General features: G+C 39.4%; 1 protein-coding gene across 1 annotated transcript in view; it reads right to left on the bottom strand.

The window, feature by feature from the left end:
- Positions 1-27,799, bottom strand: part of Vps13B (vacuolar protein sorting 13B) — a 394,231-nt gene that overhangs the window by 356,313 nt on the left and 10,119 nt on the right. Inside the window, exons 3-5 of the mRNA XM_070098172.1 lie at positions 27,322-27,499; positions 14,973-15,075; positions 8,184-8,365 (exon numbers count right to left, since the gene is read on the bottom strand). Coding sequence (XP_069954273.1) covers positions 8,184-8,365; positions 14,973-15,075; positions 27,322-27,499 — 463 coding nt within the window. The remainder of the gene's footprint in view (positions 1-8,183; positions 8,366-14,972; positions 15,076-27,321; positions 27,500-27,799) is intronic.

Here is a 27,799-nt window from a genome sequence, read left to right as displayed (position 1 = left end):
AGTGCCACAATGGATTTAACAACTGACATAGGCTCATCAGGGTCAGCCCCAAACCCTTCAAAATCCCTCTTGTGGACACAATCTGGCCACAATTTTCTCCAAGCAGAGTTCAAAGTCCTGGTAGTCACTCCCTCCCAAGCCTTACCTATAAGGCTTACACAATGGAGAATACTGAAATGTTCTTTCCAAAAATCTCGAAGGGTCAAGTGAGAGTCTGAGGTCACATTCAAACACCTTTCAAACATTGCACCAGTCAACTATAGTGTTAATATAGCATTTATTGTGGTGGAGACGAAAAAAACTAGAAAAGCTAGATACAGCGATTGATAAACAAGGGTTGAGGCTCGACCGTTCGTCATTGTAGGAGCTGCCAGAAATCACCGGTTCTTCAACACGTAAGTTATACTTTTGTATCAATCAAATCGCATGTTACTCGGGTAGATAATTTCAAGTAGATCCTTCATGTGTTAGCCCAAATCACTGACTAGTATGTTTTAAATAAATGACCCACTGATCAGATCAGATCGACAGGTCCGAACCCTTGACTGGTTTCAAACGGATTCGTTAGACAATAAAGCAGACTGTAAACGGATGGGGTTGTAGGCGCCCTTATCAAACACAAACAATAAATATAAATCAGGAACGTACACGGTAAGCTGTCCAATATACAAGTACATTTAGAAATAGAAATACAAATAGCTAGAGCTTCATTTAAGGAGGTTATTAATAGAGTATTCAAGAGGTTGCTAGTAGAATTACAGTAAATCAACCATTCAAATCATTATGAAGCTCTGTATAGTCTGCAGTCAATCAAACAAACGGGCTTCCACATGGATATTGTCATTTTTGTGGAAATTGGTGTCACGCCCCTTGTGCAGATATCCAAGAACTAGCTACAAGCAGTATTAAAACAGGGAAGTGTTTTTGGGTATGCCCAAATGAGGAAAATCTGTGGACTAAAATCACAAGGGTATTAAAAGAGGATAACATCAAAGCTTCTAGGTAGTAGGTTGGTAAACAGCAACCACCCAGGGAGGTACTACCGTCCTGCCAAGTGAGTGTACAACGAAAGCCTGTAATTGTTTTACATGATGGTAGGATTGCTGGTGTCATTTGTCTGTCTCATAAACATGCAAGATTTCAGGTATGTCTTGCTACTTCTACTTGCATTTAGGTCACACTACACATACAAGCATATATACACACACACACACCCCTCTGGGTTTTCTTCTATTTTCTTTCTAGTTCTTGTTCTTGTTTATTTCCTCTTACCTCCATGGGGAAGTGGAACAGAATTCTTCCTCCATAAGTCATGCGTGTTGTAAGAGGCGACTAAAATGCCGGGAGCAAGGGGCTAGTAACCCCTTCTCCTGTATATATTACTAAATTTAAAAAAAAAAAACTTTAGTTTTTTCTTTTGGGCCACCCCGCCTCGGTGGGATACGGCTGGTATTTTGAAAGAAGAAAGAACATCAAAGCTGCTTTCATAGACAACCTGGAAGCTTTCTACAACAGATGGGAACATAAAAAGTCTGGGCTGAATGGTACTGCCCTTGATACTGGCCATGCAGTCAGAAACTGTAAGGCTGGAGGTGATGTCCTGGTAGTCAGTAAATGTGGGGCTGATAGTGCTGTCCTGGGAGACAGTAATGGTGAAGCTGGAGGTGCTGTCCTGGGAGACAGTAATGGTGAAGCTGGAGGTGCTGTCCTGGGAGACAGTAATGGTGAAGCTGGAGGTGCTGTCCTGGGAGACAGTAATGGTGAAGCTGGAGATTTTGTCCAGGTAGTCGGGAATTATACGCAGGAAGGAATACATATAAATGACCTCATAGGGGACAGGAGCCGTAGTGGGGAAACAAGTGTAGTCAAAGATAAGATAAAACTAATATTGCAAACTAGAAATACCACAGGAAATAGCAAACAAGAGGACTCCACTAGCAATAGTGAGGATATATTACCAAAAACAACTGGTGGGAGCTCCATTGTTGGTGCTAGGGAGGATAGGAATAAGACAGGGAAACATGCACCAACAGGGAATACAGTCACAGAAACCCAAGGCAAACGGAAACCAAGCCTGTGCACTTGGTATCTGCAGACATGGGAAATCTGGAAAAACAGACGGGACGCGCAACTATGACCACCCTAGAAAATGCCATCCCCATATGACAACAGGAAAATGCAAACTCCCTTCCTGTAAGCTTTTTCACCCTGAAATGTGTACCTCTTCAGTACAGGAAAGATTGTGCTATAACTTAAATTGCCAGGCACACCATCTAAAGGGTACAAAAAGATACAAAACATCCAGGCCATGGGAAAACCTGGGTAGCCACAGCCACTCAAGAGGGAGAGGTTTTTTAGTGCCAGGAAGGAAAAAAAACTGGCAGGAAATGGCAGAAATCGTACACCAAATCCAGTCATTCCTGGAGTGGAACCACAGTCGATGGCCTCCACTCCAAACCAACAGATACAGATACTAATGCCGGAAAAAAAATCCCCCCCCCCCAGTACCAACAATACCACCAGTCCGATGACAATTCTTCTTTGCAAATATACAGGGTCTAAAGCCAGCAACAAACAACAAAATACCTTTCATCCGTGGACTGCTTGCAGAGGCAAAGGCAATGTTCGCGGCTTTCACTTAGACCCACATAAAGGATCACTTGGACAACGAAATATGGATCCCAGGTTACAACCTATACAGATGTGACAGAGTGAACAGGCAAAAGGGGAGGGTTTGCCTGTACATTGCAGAGTCACTTGTTTGCACAGAACTGCTAAATGCCTCAAATGATGTAGTGGAAGTTTTAGCAGTAAAGGTCAAGAACCAAAACCTAGTCATTGTGGTAGTCTACAAGCCTCCGGATGCAACATCCCAGCAATTCCAGGAACAGCTGTTAAAAATTGACCACTGTCTGGAAAATCTTCCAGCTCCTGCACCCAACATCTTGCTCCTGGGGGATTTCAACTTAAGGCACCTAAAATGGAGGAATATAGCAAATAATATTGTTGCAGTAATAACACCAGGAGGCAGCTCTGATGAAAACTCACACTCACACGAGCTTTTAAATCTCTACACAAAATTCAATTTAAACCAGCAAATAATAGAGCCTACTAGACTGGATAATACACTAGACCTCATCTTCACTAACATTGATGATCTGATAAGAAATGTCACCATATCAAAAACAATATACTCAGATCACAACATAATTGAGGTTCAGACATGTATGCATGGAGCCCCAGACCGACATAATGAGACTAGTCACGAGGGAGCATTCACCAAATTCAACTTCAATAACAAAAATAAAGTGGGACCAAGTAAACCAAGTCCTAACCGATATAAGCTGGGAAGATATACTAAGCAACACAGACCCCAACTTATGCCTAGAACAGATTAACTTGGTGGCACTCGATGTATGCACAAGGCTTATTCCTCTAAGAAAAAGGAGGAGTAGATGTAAAATAGAAAGAGACAGGCGCTCCCTTTACAGGCGACGGAAAAGAATAACAGAGCGGCTAAAAGAGGTCAATATATCTGAAATGCGTAGGGAGACACTGGTCAGAGAAATAGCAAGCATCGAACTTAAGCTAAAGGAATCTTATAGGTGTCAGGAATCGCGGGAAGAACTAAAAGCCACAAATGAAATCGAAAGAAACCCAAAGTATTTCTTCTCCTATGCCAAATCAAAGTCGAGAACAACGTCCAGTATTGGGCCCCTACTTAAACAAGATGGGTCCTACACAGATGACAGCAAGGAAATGAGTGAGCTACTCAAGTCCCAAAATGACTCAGTTTTTAGCAAGCCGCTAACCAGACTGAGAGTCGAAGATCAAAATTAATTTTTTATGAGAGAGCTACAAAATCTGGTTAACACAAGCCTATCCGATGTTATCCTGATGCCAAATGACTTCGAACAGGCGATAAATGACATGCCCATGCACTCTGCCCCAGGGCCAGACTCGTCGAACTCCATGTTCATCAAGAACTGCAAGAAGCCCCTATCATGAGCCTATTCCATCCTATGGAGAGAGAGCATGGACACGGGGGTCGTCCCACAGTTACTAAAAACAACAGACATAGCCCCACTCCACAAAGGGGGCAGCAAAGCAACAGCAAAGAACTACAGACCAATTGCACTAACATCCCATATCATAAAAATCTTTGAAAGGGTCCTAAGAAGCAAGATCACCACCCATCTAGAAACCCATCAGTTACACAACCCATCTAGAAACCCATCAGTTACACAACCCAGGGCAACATGGGTTTAGAACAGGTCGCTCCTGTCTGTCTCAACTATTGGATCACTACGACAAGGTCCTAAATGCACTAGAAGACAAAAAGAATGCAGATGAAATATATACAGACTTTGCAAAAGCCTTCGACAAGTGTGACCATGGCGTAATAGCGCACAAAATGCATGCTAAAGGAATAACAGGAAAAGTCGGTCGATGGATCTATAATTTCCTCACTAACAGAACACAGAGAGCAGTCGTCAACAGAGTAAAGTCCGAGGCAGCTACGGTGAAAAGCTCTGTTCCACAAGGCACAGTACTCGCTCCCATCTTGTTCCTCATCCTCATATCCGACATAGACAAGGATGTCAGCCACAGCACCATGTCTTCCTTTGCAGATGACACCTGAATCTGCATGACAGTGTCTTCCATTGCAGACACTGCAAGGCTCCAGGCGGACATCAACCAAATCTTTCAGTGGGCTGCAGAAAACAATATGAAGTTCAACGATGAGAAATTTCAATTACTCAGATATGGTAAACACGAGGAAATTAAATCTTCATCAGAGTACAAAACAAATTCTGGCCACAAAATAGAGCGAAACACCAACGTCAAAGACCTGGGAGTAATCATGTCGGAGGATCTCACCTTCAAGGACCATAACATTGTATCAATCGCATCTGCTAGAAAAATGACAGGATGGATAATGAGAACCTTCAAAACTAGGGAGGCCAAGCCCATGATGACACTCTTCAGGTCACTTGTTCTATCTAGGCTGGAATATTGCTGCACACTAACAGCACCTTTCAAGGCAGGTGAAATTGCTGACCTAGAATATGTACAGAGAACCTTCACGGCGCGCATAATGGAGATAAAACACCTCAATTACTGGGAGCGCTTGAGGTTCCTAAAACTGTATTCCCTGGAAAGCAGGCAGGAGAGATACATGATTATATACACCTGGAAAATCCTAGAGGGACTAGTACCGAACTTGCACACGAAAATCACTCACTACGAAAGCAAAAGACTTGGCAGACGATGCAACATCCCCGCAATGAAAAGCAGGGGTGTCACTAGCACGTTAAGAGACCATACAATAAGTGTCAGGGGCCCGAGACTGTTCAACTGCCTCCCAGCATACATAAGGGGGATTACCAACAGACCCCTGGCAGTCTTCAAGCTGGCACTGGACAAGCACCTAAAGTCGGTTCCTGACCAGCCGGGCTGTGGCTCGTACGTTGGTTTGCGTGCAGCCAGCAGCAACAGCCTGGTTGATCAGGCTCTGATCCACCAGGAGGCCTGGTCACAGACCGGGCCGCGGGGGCATTGACCCCCGGAACTCTCTCCAGGTAAACTCCAGGTAGAGTTTTTTAAAGTTTGCAATGACCTGCTGGTCCATGGGTTGGAGGAGAGGTGTGGTATTAGGGGGCAAGAACTTTACTGTGATGAACCCAAACTCCTTCAGAATTAGGTCATCCAAGTTTGGAGGATGAGCAGGTGCATTGTCCATTACTAGCAGGCACTTGAGATCCAATTTCTTTTCCAGGAGGTAATTTTTCACATTAGGGCCAAACACTTCGTTGAACCACTCTACAAAAATTTCCCTCGTGACCCATGCCTTACTATTAGATTTCCAAAACACACACAATTTACTCTTCATAACATTGTTTTTCCTGAACACTCTGGGATTTTCAGAATGGTACACTAGTAACGGTTTCACTTTGAAATCCCCACTAGCATTAGCACAGAACATTAGCGTCAGCCTGTCTTTCATAGGCTTGTGTCCTGGCATTGCCTTTTCCTCTTGTGTAATGAAGGTCCTCATTGGCATTTTCTTCCAAAAGAGGCCTGTTTCGTCACAATTGAACACTTGTTCAGGTTTCAGTCCTTCACTGTTTATGTACTCCTGGAATTCATGCACATATTTTTCAGCCGCCTTGTGGTCCGAACTGGTAGCCTCACCATGCCTTACCACACTGTGTATGCCAGTACGCTTCTTAAATCTCTCAAACCAGCCTTTGCTAGCCTTAAATTCACTCACATCATCACTAGTTGCAGGCAATTTCTTTACCAAATCGTCATGCAACTGCCTAGCCTTTTCACAAATAAGCGACGTCATAAGACTGCCTCCTGCTAATTGTTTCTCATTTATCCACACCAATAATAACTTCTCAACATCTTCGAGTACTGGTGATCTCATTTTTGTCAGCATATTTACCCCCTTTGCAACAACAGCGTCCTTGATTTCCTTTTTCTTGACTATGATGGAAGATATGGTTGTACGGGATTTGTTATACATCCTGGCCAGTTCACCCACACGTACGCCACTATCATATTGTTCAATGATGTTTTTCTTAAATTCAATCGTATTTCTGACCTTCTTTACCAAAGGCTTGGCACTAGGAGCTTTCTTTGGAGCCATGGTAGCTTATTTAGCACTTAAATAACTTGCAAGCACTAAAATAAATGAAATATTATGAAATATTTCACTGGAGCATGTGAGGGGACCGTCGCTCACTGTTAAACAATGGCACACTGGCTGGGAAGGAAAGGCTGAGGCGGCTCGAGGCCGCTCAGACCGTGCATACGCGTCTGGGACGAAGGACTATTAGCGAGTTACCGGACCATTTCCGAGCCAATATTTTGACGAAAAAACAGGACTATTTCCGAAATGGACGACTTTCAGGCCGGACGATTATTGAGGGACCATTGTATATATATGCCTTACGAGCCACCGTGTTTGACGTATATACGTATACTCAAAAATTTTAGCAGCTTCAAATCAAGGCTGGTAGGCCCACATGTAAAAGAATGTGTCTGTGTGGTCAGTGTGCACCATATAAAAAAAAATCCTGCAGCACACAGTGCATAATGAGAAAAAAAAACTTCCACCATGTTTTTGTATTAAAATGCCAACTTTGTGGTGTATTTTCATATAATATTTATGGTTTTCTTCTCGTTTTCTTGATCTCATTTGACAGAATGGAAAACATACTATAGAATTAATGGTGATTTTGATTGGTTTTACTATGAAAAGAACCTTGAAATGGAGCTCAAAATAGCGGAAGTGTTTGATTTTTGCCGATATTCAAAAGTAAACAAATGATGTCATTTTCTAATAAATGTCCAAGTAACCATTCTAATATGCAGTCATGAATGGGTTGACATTATTTATACAATTATTACAATATTGCAGTAATTTGCATAACAGTAAATCTTCTATTTTTTGTTTGAATAAAAATTCAAAATAGAAAGCAAGAGTAATATCAGAGGGGCACGGAGATGTGACTGATGAACAAAGAAAATGTTATTTTAGAGCCAGGAATGTCTGCAGTGTTCATTCTAGACCCTATTTTGAAATTGGCACATTTTTTAATTTGCATTAAATTGGCCAAATTGCAAATTTCTGACCATGTTACTGGGTAGCTGAAATTGGTAAATGGGCAGTTTCTTGTACTCAATCGATAGAACAAATGGCGTTATAAAGAAATAGCTATGAGTTTGGTCAATTGGAACAATGGAATTAGCCAAAAATAGGGCTCAAAGTGGGCGAAATCGCCGATTCGTAAATATCACCATGGTCGCTAACTTCGCGAGAGCGTAATTCCATAAGTTTTCCATCAAATTTCATTCTTTTGGTGTCATTACCATCGGGAAAAGATTCTCTATCGTTTCATAAGAAAAAATTATTTTTTTTTTTTTTTTCAAAAAATTTTCAACACCAGGAGACATCACAGGATTTGGGGTTGCGACAGTCAAAGAGTTAATTTGGGGGCGGCCATGACAGAAAAAGGTTAACATGAATATTTTTCATGCTTTGAATCCCACATAGGAGAGCAACTATATCAAAGCACCTTTAACATGAATACTTCACATACTATACATCCCAAATGATAATTAGCCACTAACTTATTCTAAGGATGAGAGACAACAAACTATTTGTTACTGACCTATAAAAGCTGGAGTCCAGTTGCCATCAACAGAACGGAATTCCAGAGTTTTAACATTAATGGATAAAACTATGTCATCTTCAACATACTTCAAGATAACATTGTTGCATATTATGCATATATTATTTATTATCCTGTTGATAAGACCCTGGACATAGCTGGTTGGAACTTCTAGGTCGTGCCTGAAAAAAACATCATCATTTATAGAATATGTAGAAATATCAGCATAAGCAATAAATATATTTATAATAATACCCTTCCCCCCCTTCATCCAAGAAGACAAAACAGCCTCTCCCTTCATCCAAGAAGACAAAACAGCCTCCCTCTTCATCCAAGAAGACAAAACAGCCTCCCCCTTCATCCAAGAAGACAAAACAGCCTCCCTCTTCATCCAAGAAGACAAAACAGCCTCCCTCTTCATCCAAGAAGACAAAACAGCCTCCCCCTTCATCCAAGAAGACAAAACAGCCTCTCCCTTCATCTAAGAAGACAAAACAGCCTCCCTCTTCATCCAAGAAGACAAAACAGCCTCCCCCTTCATCCAAGAAGACAAAACAGCCTCCCTCTTCATCCAAGAAGACAAAACAGCCTCCCCCTTCATCCAAGAAGACAAAACAGCCTCTCCCTTCATCAAAGAAGACAAAACAGCCTCCTCCTTCATCTAAGAAGACAAAACAGCCTCCCCCTTCATCCAAGAAGACAAAACAGCCTCCCTCTTCATCCAAGAAGACAAAACAGCCTCCCTCTTCATCCAAGAAGACAAAACAGCCTCCCCCTTCATCCAAGAAGACAAAACAGCCTCTCCCTTCATCAAAGAAGACAAAACAGCCTCCTCCTTCATCTAAGAAGACAAAACAGCCTCCCCCTTCATCCAAGAAGACAAAACAGCCTCCCCCTTCATCCAAGAAGACAAAACAGCCTCCTCCTTCATCCAAGAAGACAAAACAGCCTCCCCCTTCATCCAAGAAGACAAAACAGCCTCCCCCTTCATCCAAGAAGACAAAACAGCCTCTCCCTTCATCTAAGAAGACAAAACAGCCTCCCTCTTCATCCAAGAAGACAAAACAGCCTCCCCCTTCATCCAAGAAGACAAAACAGCCTCTCCCTTCATCAAAGAAGACAAAACAGCCTCCTCCTTCATCTAAGAAGACAAAACAGCCTCCCCCTTCATCCAAGAAGACAAAACAGCCTCCCTCTTCATCCAAGAAGACAAAACAGCCTCCCCCTTCATCCAAGAAGACAAAACAGCCTCTCCCTTCATCTAAGAAGACAAAACAGCCTCCCTCTTCATCCAAGAAGACAAAACAGCCTCCCCCTTCATCCAAGAAGACAAAACAGCCTCTCCCTTCATCTAAGAAGACAAAACAGCCTCCCTCTTCATCCAAGAAGACAAAACAGCCTCCCCCTTCATCCAAGAAGACAAAACAGCCTCTCCCTTCATCAAAGAAGACAAAACAGCCTCCTCCTTCATCTAAGAAGACAAAACAGCCTCCCCCTTCATCCAAGAAGACAAAACAGCCTCTCCCTTCATCCAAGAAGACAAAATAGCCTCCCTCTTCATCCAAGAAGACAAAACAGCCTCTCCCTTCATCCAAGAAGACAAAATAGCCTCCCCCTTCATCCAAGAAGACAAAACAGCCTCTCCCTTCATCCAAGAAGACAAAACAGCCTCCCTCTTCATCCAAGAAGACAAAACAGCCTCTCCCTTCATCCAAGAAGACAAAATAGCCTCCCTCTTCATCCAAGAAGACAAAACAGCCTCCCCCTTCATCCAAGAAGACAAAACAGCCTCTCCCTTCATCCAAGAAGACAAAATAGCCTCCCCCTTCACAGCCTCCTCCTTCATCTAAGAAGACAAAACAGCCTCACCCTACATCCAAGAAGACAAAACAGCCTCTCCCTTCATCCAAGAAGACAAAACAGCCTCTCCCTTCATCCAAGAAGACAAAATAGCCTCCCTCTTCATCCAAGAAGACAAAACAGCCTCCCCCTTCATCCAAGAAGACAAAACAGCCTCTCCCTTCATCCAGGAAGACAAAACAGCCTCTCCCTTCATCCAAGAAGACAAAACAGCCTCTCCCTTCATCTAAGAAGACAAAACAGCCTCTCCCTTCATCCAAGAAGACAAAACAGCCTCTCCCTTCATCCAAGAAGACAAAACAGCCTCCTCCTTCATCTAAGAAGACAAAACAGCCTCTCCCTTCATCCAAGAAGACAAAACAGCCTCCTCCTTCATCTAAGAAGACAAAACAGCCTCTCCCTTCATCCAAGAAGACAAAACAGCCTCTCCCTTCATCTAAGAAGACGAAAGCAACATTGTTAAAAGCTGCCACTAATGTTCTACTGTTGATATCATTCTGTGTATCTGCTCAGCTACAATCAAACAAACAAACTTCATTTCTTTCTGCAGCATTACAAATTGTAGTTTATATGTAATAAAATATTGCTGAGCACAAAAGAGCCACTAATATGCAGTACATTTTTGGTAGACTAATCCTAACGCTTGCAACCTACTGACAGGATCAAAGAAAGACACTGTATTCTATTAGCTTCCTCTCCGACCATAAAAAGATTCACATTAATCACATTCTCAAAAAAATTTTTAAGTGTTTCCCAGCCTCCTTCCTCTTCAGAGTTGTTTATTCAGCATCTTCAGCTTCAAGTGTCGATGATGCTCCATGGCATCCACACCATCTGGTCTTTCTACATGCCCCCTGCTCAAATTTGTGACTTTTGGTAATACATTTTACTTTGATTTCAAATTTAATACATCAATGTGTGTTCCCAACATGTTTAAACAACCACTGCAGTACTTACTGTGGCACTGGTAAGAGTAGCAAATGTGTAAAAAAAAAAAAAAATTCAAGATATCTCTTACCATAACATGGCAATAGAGAATGACATCAAAGTTAAGGAAAATTTAACTTATGTTAAGTGTTAGTGCAGTTGGCACTCATAAATGAAACTCTTAGTCATTAGTAACTAAAACTAGTCCATAAGTAAGCAAAGATACAAAAAAATTGCCACTTCATTATGAGGCAAGTAAGACTGCTCAAGTTGCACAGGACTTAGCCCATAAATGATTTTGCAAAAAAAAAAAAAAAAAAAAAGCCATGGAAGACTGTAACAGTGATGAGTTCTAAAGACTGCAAGATTTTGCTGTTACTGGATAATTGCTGTGGTTATTCACATATTAAATAAACAAATTATATGCAATGTATATCCACTGTGAGAATGAGACAACATTTGTGCCACCTAACTGTATTGCCCTAATACAGCCCATGGATCAAACAATAAGACAGAATTCAGAGACGCATGTAACAACTAGATTAAGCAAGCCACCTTACAGTAAAATGAAAAGGGATATCATGAAACCTTCAAAAAATATACACTATTAAATGTGGCCTTGATAATGTTGCAGTCACTGGATGTGGTGACACTTAAGAATGTCTGGACTATGGTCTGCAAGCTTGTTTAAGTAATGGTGGCTCTGGTAAAGAATATAACTTTGAAGGCTCACATCTTAAAGGTTAACATCTGCGAAATGATTCCAGGTAGAGATGAGAAAGATATTAGAAACTAGACAGATTTTTGATACATATTTTTTAATATTAAACACTTAGTGATCCAAATATTATTGATGCAGCCATTTATCTTGAGGGTAAAGGCAGTAACTAGTGATGACAACGATAATAAGAACCAGCTAAGCAAAAACCCCTGAACAGTTAAAGTTTCTGAAGGAAAGAAAGATTCTCACTTTCCACCCCAATCAGAGTAAAAGTTTGTGTTCACAATCAAAATAAAAATGCAAATGTCAGTAAAATTCATTGGTAATTTATTTTTATAATCTTTAAGAAACTAATACAATGATCCCCTTCCGAATGTCAATTTTTTTTTATTATTAACACATCGGCCAGTTCCCACCAAGGCAGGGAGACCCAAAAAATAAAAACACTTTCATCATCATTCAGTCCATCACTGTCCTGTAAGAGGCACACTTACACTACAGATATAAAACTGCAACTTATCAACACCCCTCCCTCATTCACATAACATTAATTTGGAGTCACACAAAACAACTTAAGACTGTACCCTCTGCTAAATGGCTAACTTTTATTCAACTAACAATCATATTTAAGGCTCTAGCCCCTTCCCCCAATTAACACTTTCACTGTCAGTGCCATAATATTACAGTATGCAAGCCAATGTTGGTGCCGTAATATTACGCCAAAATTCTAGCAGCTTCCGATGTTGCAGAAGAAAGCTGGTAGGCCTACGCATGAGAGAATGTGTCTGAGTGGCCAGTGTGTGCAGTATAAAAAATCCTCTAGCACACAGTGCATGATAAAAAACTATGACCGTGTTTTTGGTTTAAAACACCGACTTTGTGGTGTATTTTTGTGCGGTATTTATGGTTGTATTCTCATTTTCTTGGTCTCATTTGATAGAATGGAAAATATATTACAGAAACAGAGATGATTTTGACTGGATTCACGATGGAAAGTACCTTGAAATTGAGCTCAAAGTAGCAGAAATGTTCGATATCTGCCAATGTTCAAGCGTAAACAAATGACGTCACCATCCAATACGTGTCCAACTGGCAAATCTAATATGCAGTCACGAATGAGTTGACATTATTTATACAATTATTACAATAATGCAGTAGTCTGCATAACAGTAAATCTTCTATTTTTTGAGTGAATAAAAATTCAAAATGGAAAGCAAGCATAATATAAAAGGGACCTGGAGACATGACTAATGAACAAAGAAAATGTTATTTTACTGCCAGGAATGTCTATTTTGTTTATTCTGGACCCTATTTTGAAACTGGCATCTGTTGAAATTTGTGTGAAATTTGCCAAATTGACAATTTCTGACCACTTTATTGGGTCGCTGAAACTAATAAATGGTCAGTTTCTTGTACTCAGTTGATAGCACAAATGGAGTTCTAGCAAAATAGCTATGAGTTTGGTAAATTGGAACATTGGAATTGGCCAAAAATAGGACTCAAAGTGGGCAAAATTGCCAATGAGTAATTATAGCCAAGACCTTTAACTTTGCAAGAGTGTAATTCCATAAGTTTTCCATCAAATTTCATACTTTTGGTGTCATTACCATTGGGAAAAGATTATCTATCATTTCATAAGAAAAAATAATTTTTTTTTAAATTCTTCAACATGGAGAGCAAGTTTGTGAGCAGGGGTCATGACAGTGAAAGGATGTAGATGGATGGTTCAGAGAACCGACATGTTGATAAATTAGACACATGTGCAACTCTTGGGTATCCTCAATAAAGATACCCAAGAGTTGCACATGTGTCTAATTTATCACAGTGAAAGGATAATGAATGCTTCACTTTACAATGACTAAATAATTTTTAACACAGGTAAATACATTTATTGTTTATCACCTCATAGGTCTCCATACAGGATTAAATATATTGTTTCCCTGAGATGGCCTAAGGGCTGTTTAACCCTTTGAGTGTCAAGACCCCTGCTGCTCACAAACTTGTTTTTAGTGTCAAAAAAATTAAAAAAAAAAATATTTTTTTGTGAAATGATAGAGAATCTTTTTCCAAAGGTAAATTCTTTTTCCAAAGGCTAATTCCTTTGTTCCACTTAACCAAACTCATAGCTATTTCGCTAGAACTCTTTTTATTCTATTGACTGAGTGCAAGACACCACCTATTTACCTATTTCAACAACACAAAAAAGTGATCAGAAATTACTAATTTGGCCAATTTCACACAAAATTCAAGAAAAGCCAATTTCAAAATAAGGGCCAAAATAAACAATGCAGACATTCCTGGCACTAAAATAACATTTTCTCTCTTCATTAGTCATGTCTCCAGGACCCTCTTCTATTATGCTTGCTTTTCATTTTGAATTTTTATTCACACAAAAAATAGAAGATTTACTGTTATTCAGACTACTGCATAATCATAATAATTGTATAAATAATATCAGTGCATTCGGGAATGCATATTAAACCCACCAGTTGACGTGTATTGGATGTGTGATGTGATTTGTTTACTCTTGAACATCTTCAAAAATCTAACATTTGTGCTAATTTGAGCTCAATTTGAAGCTACTTTTAGTCAGTAAACCATTTAAAATCACCTCCATTTCTGTAATATATTTTCCATTCTATCAAAAGAGACCAAGAAAATGAGAATAAAACCATAAATACCATATGAAAATATATCACAAATTCGCTGTTTTAAGCCAAAAACACAGCTGCATTTTTTCACAACCCAAAAGTAGTCAGCCTAGGAGCAGTTACAACTTTCTAACCAATCAGTAACAAAAAAAAATTGATAATTCTTACAGATACAATTAGACCCAAATTTTTATACATTTTGGTTATGCACTCATAAAACAAGACTACCACACGTAATCAGCATCACTGTGGGAACACATTTTTGTAATCTCATCATTTAAAAAAACTAGATGGCATTTGATAAAGAAAATTATTATTCATGGACTTCTAAGGGTATAACACAATTTGCTTAACTTATTTTTTGCCTAACAACCCATCTCTTGGGCTCCATCTAGGTTGTTAAAACAGGGGTCCACTGTAATCTGTTCATGTGAGAAATGATTAGCAGTTAAATTTTATCCATTTTCAGACACTATTACTTTGTATTACTGTATACACATCATAACTTCATTCACTACAGTACTACTGAATTACATGAAGCACAGCCTTAAGCTATGAGCATAAACACAAGCAGAAAATCATGATAAACTATATACAAGAGAAACTACAAAATCTTAGGATCTGGCTCACCTTCTTTGTTTACGTCGTAAATCTGCAGCTTTGGGTCCTGCCCCACTAAGACTGGAGGAATCAGAGCTAGCAGCTTCTCCTCCCTTTAGTTTGAGGATACATTCTGAAACAATGTTGGTAAAATCACAAACAATATATTAGGTAAGAAGACACAAGTGCAACTAATGTGACATTTTCATTCTGGCAACGTTTCACTCTCCAGGAGCTTTGTTAAGTCGTTACAAACAATACAAGGAGGCTTTGATAGAATATATGTAGGTAAAACAGCAAGAAACCTAGAAATATGTCTCAATGGATGAAATTCAAAGACACCTGCCTAGTGATTAACCTTTTCAAGGTCAGAATCCCTGCTCTCAAACTTGCTCTCAAGGTCATAAAATTTAAAACAAAAATTATTTTTTCTTATGAAATGGTAGAGAATCTTCTTCTGAAGGTGATAAAACAAAAAGTACTGAACCAAATTTGACGGAAAACTGAAGAAATTATGCTTTTGCGAATTATGCTGTCAGCAATATTCATGCATTGGCAATTTCACCCACTTTGAGTCCGATTTTAGGCTAATTATGTTGTTCCAGTTGATCAAATTCTAAACTATTTCACCAGCATGCCTTCTATTCTATTGATTAAGTATAAGAAACCACCCATTCAACTACTTCAACTACCCAATAAAGTGATCAGAAATTGGTAATTTGGCCAATTTCACACAAAATTCAAGAAATGCCAATTTCAAAATAGGGTCGAGAATAAACAATGCAGAAATTCCTGGCACTAAAATAACATTTTCTCAGTTCATTAGTCACGTCTCCAGGTCCACCTTATATTACGGTTGCTTTTCATTTTGAATTTTTACTCACACAAAATATAGATTTACTGTTATGCAGACTACTACATTATTGTGATAATTGTATAAATAATGTCAGTACATTCCTAAATGCGTATTGGATAAGTGACATCTGTGTACTCTGGAATATCGGAAAAATAAAAGATTTCTACTACTTTGAGCTCAATTTCAAGCTACTTTCAGTCCAGAAACCAATCAAAAGCATCTCTATTTCTATAATATATCTTCCATTTATCAAATGAGACCAAGAAACCTAGAATACAACCATAAAAACTATACATAAATACTCCACAAATTTGGGTTTTTTAAATCAAAAACACCATCACAGTGTTTTATTCCCATCATGCACTGCTTGCCACAGGTATTTTTTATGTGGTGCACACTTACCACATAGACCCATTCTCTCATATCTAGGCCCAAATTTACCAGTCACAGCTTATCTGAGTGAGCTGAACTCATGGCATTAAACTACAGGATGACCCAGACTTCAAAACCATAGTACTACAGGGCCCACCTTCAAAGGGTTAAAGAATCCAATTTCTGCAAATGCAAATTTCTTAAATCATCATTAATCACTATTTTTAACACAAATATGCAGAATAAATGGAGTTTCATCATCACTGAAGTACAGTGGTACCTCAGGATACTAACAGCTCATAATGCGAACAATTATGTAAGCGTATTTATGTAAGTGCTTTTGTAAGTGTATGTTTGGGGACTGAAACAACATTCTGGAGCGAATTAAATTCGTATCCCGAGGTACCACTGTATGTATTAGCAAGAATCCCCCTCAACACAATAAACCCCACTATCACACAGCTGCCACTACTAATACTACTACCACATGTACTAATACAACTACTACAGTAGACCCTGCCTTTTCAATGGGAGGGTTAATAAAGAAGGCGAGAAACACAATAGAATTCAAGAAAAAACTCGTAGCAAAGTACAGTGGACCCCCGCATAGCGAACTTAATCCGTGCAAGAGGGCTGGTCGTTATGCGAAATGTTCGCTATGCGAATTAATTTTCCCCATAAGAAATAATGGAAATAAAATTAATCCGTGCAAGACACCCAAAAGTATGAAAAAAAATTTTTTTTACCACAAAAAAATGTTAATTTTAGTACACACAAACTGAAAAAGGCATGCACAATTACATGACACTTACTTTTATTGAAGATCTGGTGATGATTGATGGGATGAGAGGAGGGGAGAGAGAGTGTTAGTGTTTAGAAGGGGAATCCCCTTCCATTAGGACTTGAGGTAGCAAGTCCTTTTCCGGGGTTACTTCCCTTCTTCTTTTAATGCCACTAGGACCAGCTTCAGAGTCACTGGACCTCTGTCGCACAACAAATCTGTCCATAGAGCTCTGTACCTCCCGTTCCTTTACGATTTGTCTAAAATGGGCCATAACATTGTCATTGAAATAGTCACCAGCACGGCTTGCAACAGCTGTGTCAGGGTGATTTTCATCCATAAAGGTTTGCAGTTCAATCCACTGTGCACACATTTCCTTAATTTTTGAAGTAGGCACAATGGATTCCACAACTGGCATAGGCTTCTCAGGGTTAGCCCCAAACCCTTCAAAATCTTTCTTAATTTCCATACTAATTCTCACCCTTTTTACCACAGGGTTGGCACTAGAAGCTTTCTTGGGGCCCATGGTCACTTATTTTCCAGAAACAGCACCGAAAACACTGTAATAATACGAAATATTCCGAGTGTATGCTTGAATGTTAGCGCGGAGGCTGGCTGGTAAACAATGGACGCGTCTCGGACGAAGGTCGCTGAGCGGGTTTTTGTCCACTATGCGGGGCAAAATTTTGGCGAACAAAGCGTTCGCTATGCGGATTGTTCGCTATGCAAGGCGTTCGCTATGCGGGGGTCCACTGTACCAAAGTAGAGGACAACAACAGAGGGGACAATGTACCTTCTTCAGTGAGTCAGTGATTCTACGATATGTACAATACTAAAGCAGCAGGAGTCAATAAAGGCTATAGCACCAGCCAGCGATAAAGTGTAGCATTAACAGTGTAGCAAGTAAGTTAAGCAATTAAGCAAAAGAAAAAGGGCAACACGAAACTGACTCCTTAAATGTTATTGGAGGTATATGAGGTCACTGACAAACATACACCGCCCTGCCTATCTTCCACCACCCTAAACCAATGCCAGAATTTCCAAGGTACATTAAGTGTAAATATTTCTTATTTATAAAGTACAAATCTTTCTTATTTATAAAGGGTAAGTATTTCTTATTTATAAGTTACATATATTGTTTGTGTGAATAGTGTTGGTGGCTTCTGCTGCCGCCTCCATTACCACTAATACGTACAGCTTCTCTCAGTGGCCCTTATAAACCCAACACCATCACGACCGCCACTTACTCCTCACATACATAATGACATATTTATGGGGTAGGTTTAAAAATGTAGTGTTAGAGTGTTCAGCAGAAGTTTGTGGTTACAGGAAAGTGGGTGCGGGAGGGAAGAGGAGCGATTGGTGGAATGATGATGTAAAGAGAGTAGTAAGGGAGAAAAAGTTAGCATATGAGAAGTTTTTACAAAGTAGAAGTGATGCAAGGAGGGAAGAGTATATGGAGAAAAAGAGAGAGGTTAAGAGAGTGGTGAAGCAATGTAAAAAGAGAGCAAATGAGAGAGTGGGTGAGATGTTATCAGCAAATTTTGTTGAAAATAAGAAAAAGTTTTGGAGTGAGATTAACAAGTTAAGAAAGCCTAGAGAACAAATGGATTTGTCAGTTAAAAATAGGAGAGGCGAGTTATTAAATGGAGAGTTAGAGGTATTGGGAAGATGGAGGGAATATTTTGAGGAATTGTTAAATGTTGATGAAGATAGGGAAGCTGTGATTTCGTGTATAGGACAAGGAGGAATAACATCTTGTAGGAGTGAGGAAGAGCCAGTTGTGAGTGTGGGGGAAGTTCGTGAGGCAGTAGGTAAAATGAAAGGGGGTAAGGCAGCCGGGATTGATGGGATAAAGATAGAAATGTTAAAAGCAGGTGGGGATATAGTTTTGGAGTGGTTGGTGCAATTATTTAATAAATGTATGGAAGAGGGTAAGGTACCTAGGGATTGGCAGAGAGCATGCATAGTTCCTTTGTATAAAGGCAAGGGGGATAAAAGAGAGTGCAAAAATTATAGGGGGATAAGTCTGCTGATGACACTGTGCTCTTGGGAGATTCTGAAGAGAAGTTGCAGAGATTGGTGGATGAATTTGGTAGCGTGTGCAAAAGAAGAAAATTAAAGGTGAATACAGGAAAGAGTAAGGTTATGAGGATAACAAAAAGATTAGGTGATGAAAGATTGAATATCAGATTGGAGGGAGAGAGTATGGAGGAGGTGAACGTATTCAGATATTTGGGAGTGGACGTGTCAGCGGATGGGTCTATGAAAGATGAGGTGAATCATAGAATTGATGAGGGAAAAAGAGTGAGTGGTGCACTTAGGAGTCTGTGGAGACAAAGAACTTTGTCCTTGGAGGCAAAGAGGGGAATGTATGAGAGTATAGTTTTACCAACGCTCTTATATGGGTGTGAAGCGTGGGTGATGAATGTTGCAGCGAGGAGAAGGCTGGAGGCAGTGGAGATGTCATGTCTGAGGGCAATGTGTGGTGTGAATATAATGCAGAGAATTCGTAGTTTGGAAGTTAGGAGGAGGTGCGAGATTACCAAAACTGTTGTCCAGAGGGCTGAGGAAGGGTTGTTGAGGTGGTTCGGACATGTAGAGAGAATGGAGCGAAACAGAATGACTTCAAGAGTGTATCAGTCTGTAGTGGAAGGAAGGCGGGGTAGGGGTCGGCCTAGGAAGGGTTGGAGGGAGGGGGTAAAGGAGGTTTTGTGTGCGAGGGGCTTGGACTTCCAGCAGGCATGCGTGAGCGTGTTTGATAGGAGTGAATGGAGACAAATGGTTTTTAATACTTGACGTGCTGTTGGAGTGTGAGCAAAGTAACATTTATGAAGGGATTCAGGGAAACCGGCAGGCCGGACTTGAGTCCTGGAGATGGGAAGTACAGTGCCTGCACTCTGAAGGAGGGGTGTTAATGTTGCAGTTTAAAAACTGTAGTGCAAAGCACCCTTCTGGCAAGACAGTGATGGAGTGAATGATGGTGAAAGTTTTTCTTTTTCGGGCCACCCTGCCTTGGTGGGAATCGGCCGGTGTGATAATAATAAAAAATAAGTCTGCTGAGTATACCTGGTAAAGTGTATGGTAGAGTTATTATTGAAAGAATTAAGAGTAAGACGGAGAATAGGATAGCAGATGAACAAGGAGGCTTTAGGAAAGGTAGGGGGTGTGTGGACCAGGTGTTTACAGTGAAACATATAAGTGAACAGTATTTAGATAAGGCTAAAGAGGTCTTTGTGGCATTTATGGATTTTAAAAGGCGTATGACAAGGTGGATAGGGGGGCAATGTGGCAGATGTTGCAAGTGTTTGGTGTAGGAGGTAGGTTACTGAAAGCAGTGAAGAGTTTTTACGAGGATAGTGAGGCTCAAGTTAGAGTATGTAGGAAAGAGGGAAATTATTTCCCAGTAAAAGTAGGCCTTAGACAAGGATGTGTGATGTCACCGTGGTTGTTTAATATATTTATAGATGGGGTTGTAAGAGAAGTAAATGCGAGGGTCTTGGCAAGAGGCGTGGAGTTAAAAGATAAAGAATCACACACAAAGTGGGAGTTGTCACAGCTGCTCTTTGCTGATGACACTGTGCTCTTGGGAGATTCTGAAGAGAAGTTGCAGAGATTGGTGGATGATTTGGTAGGGTGTGCAAAAGAAGAAAATTAACCCTTTCAGGGTCCAAGGCCCAAATCTGGAGTCACGCACCAGTGTCCAAGAATTTTCAAAAAAAAAATTTGTTATTGTTTCTTATGAAATCGTAGAGAATCTTTTTGTGAAGGTAATAAAACAAAAAGTAAGAAATTTGGTGGAAAATTGATGAAATTATGCTCTCGCGAATTTTGATGTGTCAGCGATATTTACGAATCGGCGATTTTACCGACTTTGACTCCCATTTTAGGCCAATTACATTATTCCAATCAACCAAATTCTTAGCTATTTCACTAGTATTACTTCTATTCTATCGATTGAGCACAAGAAATCGCCAAGTCAACTGTTTCAACTACAAAATAAAGTGATCGGAAATTGTTAATTTGGCCAATTTAACACAAAGTTCAAAATATTCTAATTTCAAAATAGGGTCCAGAATAAACAATGTAGGCATTCCTGGCACTAAACTAACATTTCCTCTGTTCATTAGTTATGTTTTGAGGCTTTACAAATAAATTCCATTTTGATTTTTTATTCACATAATGAATTTTTATTCACACCAAAAAATAGAAGATTTACTGTTATGCAATACTGTAATAATTGTATAAATATCATCACCATATTTGTGAATGTATATTAGACCCACCAGCTGACGTGTATTAGACGTGTGAGGTCGTTTGTTTACTCTTGAATATCGGCAAAAATTTAACATTTCCGCTACTTTGAGCTCAGTTTCAAGCCATTTCCAGTGCTAAAACCAATCAAAATCATCTCTATTTCTGTAATATGTCTTCCATTCTATCAAAGAAATCGCAAATACAACTATAAAAAACATACGAAAAAACACTGCAAAGTTGCTGTTTTAATCGAAAAATCATGATTTCAGTTTTTTTCTCTCATTATACACAGTGTGCTGCAGGATCTGTTTTATGTGGTGCACACATACCACATAGATGTATTCTCTCATATCTAGGCCCAAATGTACCACTCACAGTTTATCAGAGTGAGCTGAGCTCATGGCGTAGATCTACGGTTTGGACACTCACCGTAAAGCCGTAGATCTACGGGACGGACCCTGAAAGGGTTAAAGGTGAATACAGGAAAGAGTAAGGTTATGAGGATAACAAAACGATTAGGTGATGAAAGATTGAATATCAGATTGGAGGGAGAGAGTATGGAGGAGGTGAATGTATTCAGATATTTGGGAGTGGACGTGTCAGCGGATGGATCTATGAAAGATTTATTTATTTATTTATTTATTTATTTATAATTTGAGCACACTTACAGATGAGGTGAATCATAGAATTGATGAGGGGAAAAGAGTGAGTGGTGCACTTAGGAGCCTGTGGAGACAAAGAACTTTGTCCTTGGAGGCAAAGAGGGGAATGTATGAGAGTATAGTTTTACCAATGCTCTTATATGGGTGTGAAGCATGGGTGATGAATGTTGCAGCGAGAAGAAGGCTGGAGGCAGTGGAGATGTCATGTCTGAGGGCAATGTGTGGTGTGAATATAATGCAGAGAATTCGTAGTTTGGAAGTTAGGAGGAGGTGTGGGATTACCAAAACTGTTGTCCAGAGGGCTGAGGAAGGGTTGTTGAGGTGGTTCGGACATGTAGAGAGAATGGAGCGAAACAGAATGACTTCAAGAGTGTATCAGTCTGTAGTGGAAGGAAGGCGGGGTAGGGGTCGGCCTAGGAAAGGTTGGAGAGAGGGGGTAAAGGAGGTTTTGTGTGCGAGGGGCTTGGACTTCCAGCAGGCATGCATGAGCGTGTTTGATAGGAGTGAATAGAGACAAATGGTTTTTAATACTTGACATGCTGTTGGAGTGTGAGCAAAGTAACATTTATGAAAGGGTTCAGGGAAACTGGCAGGCCGGACTTGAGTCCTGGAGATGGGAAGTACAGTGCCTGCACTCTGAAGGAGGGGTGTTAATGTTGCAGTTTAAAAACTGTAGTGTAAAGCACCCTTCTGGCAAGACAGTGATGGAGTGAATGATGGTGAAAGTTTTTCTTTTTCGGGCCACCCTGCCTTGGTGGGAATCGGCCAGTGTGATAATAAAAAAATAATAATAATATTTTATTCATTCTAGAGTATATATCATGTTTCTGTGTTTTTTATATTGTTTATGTCATATTAAATGAATTGTGATAGACAAATAAGCCGTGGAATATAGTTCTTCTCTATAAAATGTACTTTTTGTTTATACTTTTGGATGTCTAAAACGGATTAACTAAATTTACATGGTTTCAGTGTTAGTCAATTTCACATTTCGTCAGACTCTCTGGAATGAATTAAAGACAAAATGCGAGCGTCCACTGTACTAGTATTACTACCACTACCTACAATGATTATATTATGCCTTGCACCTCACTCCAATACCTATATATACCCTCTGTGTCCATGTACTGTTTACAACAGCATCATAAAGCCCCTGGGCAGGGGTCGTCCTCAAAAAGGTTGGAGGGAGGGGGTAAAGGTGGTGTTGTGGGTGAGGGGTTTGGACTTCCAGCAAGCGTGCGTGAGCGTGTTAGATAGGAGTGAATGGAGACAAATGGTATTTGGGACCCAACGAGCTGCTGGAGTGTGAGCAGGGTAATATTTAGTGAAGGAATTCAGGGAAACCGGTTATTTTATATAACAGGACTTGAGTCCTGGAAATGGGAAGTACAATGCCTGCACTCTAAAGGAGGGGTTTGGGATAGTGGCAGTTTTGGAGGGATATATTGTGTATTTTTATACATATATACTTCTAAACTGTTGTATTCTGGGCACCTCTGCAAAAACAGTGATTATGTGTGAGTGAAGTGAAAGTGTTGAATGATGATGAAAGTATTTTCTTTTTGGGGATTTTCTTTCTTTTTGGATCACCCTGCCTCGGTGAGAAACGACCGACTTGTTGAAGAAAAGACAAAAAAAAATCTTCCATTTCCTACCAATATAGGGAAACCCAAAAGAAACACATTCACCATCACTCATTTAACAGTAAATGATTTATCACTTGGCTTTTCAAAATATCTTTTTTTTTCTTTTTGCCTAAAATGAAATAATAAAAGATGAACTAAAAGGCACCTACATATGGTTAATAGTCAACAAAACTTAGAGTAAACATAAAAACAGCCTATTACATGCTGTATGGTAATATAACCTCCAGTCAAATAAAGAACAACATATATGACAAACAAGTTGAGAGGAAAAATTAAAGTAATTCTAGGTTGACAGGTGAACTAAAACTAAAACTCAATACTCATATCCAACACACTGCAACAAATTACAGTATCAAAAACTGTGATCATACTCTTGCAAGCCCCCTATTAAATACACCTACTTCAACTCTACATGTTGCACTTATCTATACATATCATACACATGGTATCTGTGTATTGTATCAACAAATGCAAAGCATCTTAAACTGGGCATTATACAACAAAAAGCAGCCATCAGGGGTTATATAAAATGCTAGTTTTAGACAAAAGACACCACCCACAAATACAAAAGTAACACTTCATCTTGTGTATACAGTATTTTAGGACTGTAATTATAAAACTGTTTTATATATTTTGTTCTTATGACAGACTGCATTACTCTTTATTATTAAGTTTCAATAAGCATGCTTAATACAGCACAGATTGACCATCACGAATCCGGCATCATCAGGACCTGTAGGGTGCCAGATTAGTGATTTTGCCGGATTACAGAGTGGTTAAGTTAGAATACACTTAACCCAATGGCAATATTTACGCATCGGCAATTTCACCCACTTTATGCCCTATTTTTGGTCCATTCCATTGTTGCAGTCTACCAAACTATTTCACTAGTATTCCTTCTATTCTGTCAATTGAGTACAAGAAACTGCCCATTTACCTATATCAACTACCCAATAAAGTGGTCAGAAATCAGTAATTTTGCCAATTTCACACAAATTTCACGACATGCCATTTTCAAAATAGGGTCCAGAATAAACAATGCAGACATTCAAGGCACTAAAATAACATTTTCTCTATTCATCAGTCATGTTTTCAGGCCTCTCTTATATTACATTTGCTTTCCATTTTGAATTTTTATTCACATAAGAAATAGAAGATTTACTGTTATACAAACCACTGCAGTATTGTAATAATTATATAAATAATATCAATCCATTTGTGACTGCATATTAGACTGGTCAGTTGGACATGTATTGGATGATGATATCATTTGTTTACTGTTGAACATTGACAATTATCGAACATTTCCGCTATTTTGAGCTCAATTTCAAGCTACTTTCCATCAAGAAACCAATCAAAATCATATCTATTTCTGCAATATATCTTCCAGTCTATCAAATGAGACCAAAATACTAGAATACAACCATAAAAACCATACAAAAATACACCGCAAAATCGGAGTTTTACACCATAAACAGAGTCGCAGTTTTTTCTCATTATGCACTGCATGTTGCAGGATTTTTTTTATATAGTGCACACTTACCACACAGACCTATTCTCTCATATGTAGGCCTAAATTTACCAGTCACAGCTTATTTGAGTGAGTTGAGTTCATGGTGACTGACAGTAGCTTCAAAGCCACCCTATCTTTGGACAATATACGGTGTGTGTGTTAATACAACGAGAAGCATTTCTTTTATTTGTTTGAACCTTGGCTAGGTGGCTAAGGCTAAAAGTGAGCAGGTTATAACAATAAATGGAGAAAAGGAAATTGGAATGATTTGTTCAGCAAGTATTGCCACCAAACAGCAGCGGCAGGTTGGTGTGGCAAAATCGGAAATTTGAAATTATGCTAGCCAAAATTAGTGCCGGATTACTGGTGGAACCGGATTACTGCTTGCCGGAGTAGTGACGGCCAACCTGTACTATGATACCAAACTGTTAAGAGTGTTTTATTAATTTTTTCATAAAATCAGAATTCACTCATTTCTACAAATTCACTAGCTGTATTATTTGTGAATATCTACCATGGTTGGTAGCAAACTCAGCTCACACACTGAGTGTTCGTAGTTAGATCCCTGATATGGGTGGAAACACTGGGCATGTTTCCTTAAGACACCTGCTGTCCCTGTTCACCTAACAGTAAGTAGGTACCTAGGTATTAGCTGACTGGTGTAGGTTGTATCCTGGTGACAAAATTAATCTAAGTTGACTGAAATACTCTGCATAACCAGGGCTTTCTATACAGTATGTCACTGATGTCAGCTATGGTCTGTATAAGTTACATCAGCTATGGTCTGTATAAGTTATATAGAAATAAAAATTATTATTTTTCAGTGGTTTTCTGTCTCAATGGCAGTCCCACACACAAGCCTCTGTTTTTATGGCCATTATTTCTTATAAAGGTCAATAATACCAATATTAAAGTAAAACATTATAGAGTAATGGTCTTCGAAACACAAAATGAACAAAAAATCTGAAGCAAAATTTATACACACTAAATTTTGCATTACTTACAGTTTTTAATTTTGCAGGACTTCTACAAACACAACTCCTGCAAACTTATAAGAATGACTTGTGTTCAGTTCTGCATTTGTATGATCGTTGATGCCTTGACAGCTTGCATGCATTGTGTAATGGTTAAATGAAATTCTTACTTCATATAAGGAAAAATTATTATGGCAGAAAATTACTATATACAGTGGTCCCTCGCTTTTCGTAGTTCTCGGCAATCGTAAATTTCGCCAATCATAGGGGTATTTTCGTATAAACATGGACTCGCTTTTCATAGGTTGACTCGCGAATAGTAGTTCGTCTGGGATGCGTACTCACGGTGTGAGCCGGGGCGGCCTCCCTACCCAGCCAGTCTGGCATTGTTTACCAGTGAGTGAAGGTCCCCTCAAGTGCTCCTACGAAATATTTCATAATATTCCACTTATTTTAGTGCTTGCAATTACTAAATAAGCTACCATGGCTCCAAAGAAAGCTCCTAGTGCCAAGCTTGTGGTAAAGAAGGTGAGAAATATATACAGTGACAAAGTCTTGGGCCATTTTCGGGAAGTGTTAAAGAGACGCCAGAAACAGAGCTCTCTCCATAGTTACTTTGCGAGACAGGACTAGAGTGACTCTCAAGGTGGTCCTAGTGGCATTAAGAAAAACAGAGAAGAGAAGCAACCCCAGAGAAGCAATTGGTACCTGAGGTGTTGCTGGAAGGGGATTCCCCTTCCAAACTGTAAACAATCCAATCTCTCTCCTCCTCCAGTCTCCCATACACTAAGAAGAATCTCCAATAAAGGTAAGTGTTATGCTGTTAATGTTTCATTCATCATTTCCCATTGTATTGTTTATGTACTATATGTATATTTCATGTAAAATTTTTTTTGTTTTAATACTTCTGGGTGTCAGGAACGGATTAATTGTATTTACATTATTTCTTATGGGGAAAATTGATTTGCAAATCGTAAATTTCGTTTATAGTAACGGCTCAAGGAACGGATTAATTACGAAAAACGAGGGACCACTGTACATGTAAATGTACAGTGGTACCCCGAGTTTCATACAGCTCCCAACTCGAACAATTATGCAAGTGTATTATTTCAAGTGCTTTTGTGAGTGCATTTTTGGGGGTCTGAAACAAACTAATCTAACTTACATTATTCCTTATGGGAACAAATTCTTTCGGTAACGGCACTCGAACAGCCTTCTGGAACAAATTATGGCCGAAACTCGGGGTACCATTGTACATAGTTTATATTATCCTCATTCCAGGTAGCATAAACAAATAAGAACAAGTGTCTGTACCTACCAATAGTGTTAATAGTAATAACAATTGGTTCTGATGTAAGCTTGGTCCAAGGTACGTGAATTCGCAGTTCGTGGATATGGCCATTGACGAAAGAAAATGGAAGACGTAGTTCTTGCTCAAGCACATCAAGGCGTAAATCTAAGTTGTTGAAGACAGCATCTCCTCCCCACAAGGATACCTAAACAAAATATATATGTTCCATATACATATGTAGTAGTACAGAATACTTCACTCACAATACTTGCTAAATATAATTCAGTATATACTATATATCAAAGTCAATACAAAATTTAAATAGCTACTGTCTTGTCTTCGTAAAATGCATTTCAGTATACTAAAATCAGAATGACACTTAAACAAATCATGAATATGTTGTCTCCAGTGCCGACAAAAGCGGTGTCAAAATTTCAATGTTAAATACACACCATAAGTCTAGAATGGTCACAGCTGAGGATTCATCCATCACCCAGATAAGCTT

Source organism: Cherax quadricarinatus, chromosome 4 (genome assembly GCF_038502225.1).
Source record: "Cherax quadricarinatus isolate ZL_2023a chromosome 4, ASM3850222v1, whole genome shotgun sequence".
NCBI lineage: Eukaryota > Metazoa > Arthropoda > Malacostraca > Decapoda > Parastacidae > Cherax > Cherax quadricarinatus.
The sequence above is the reverse complement of the archived record's forward strand: the minus strand, read 5'-3'. Positions and strand labels throughout refer to the sequence as shown.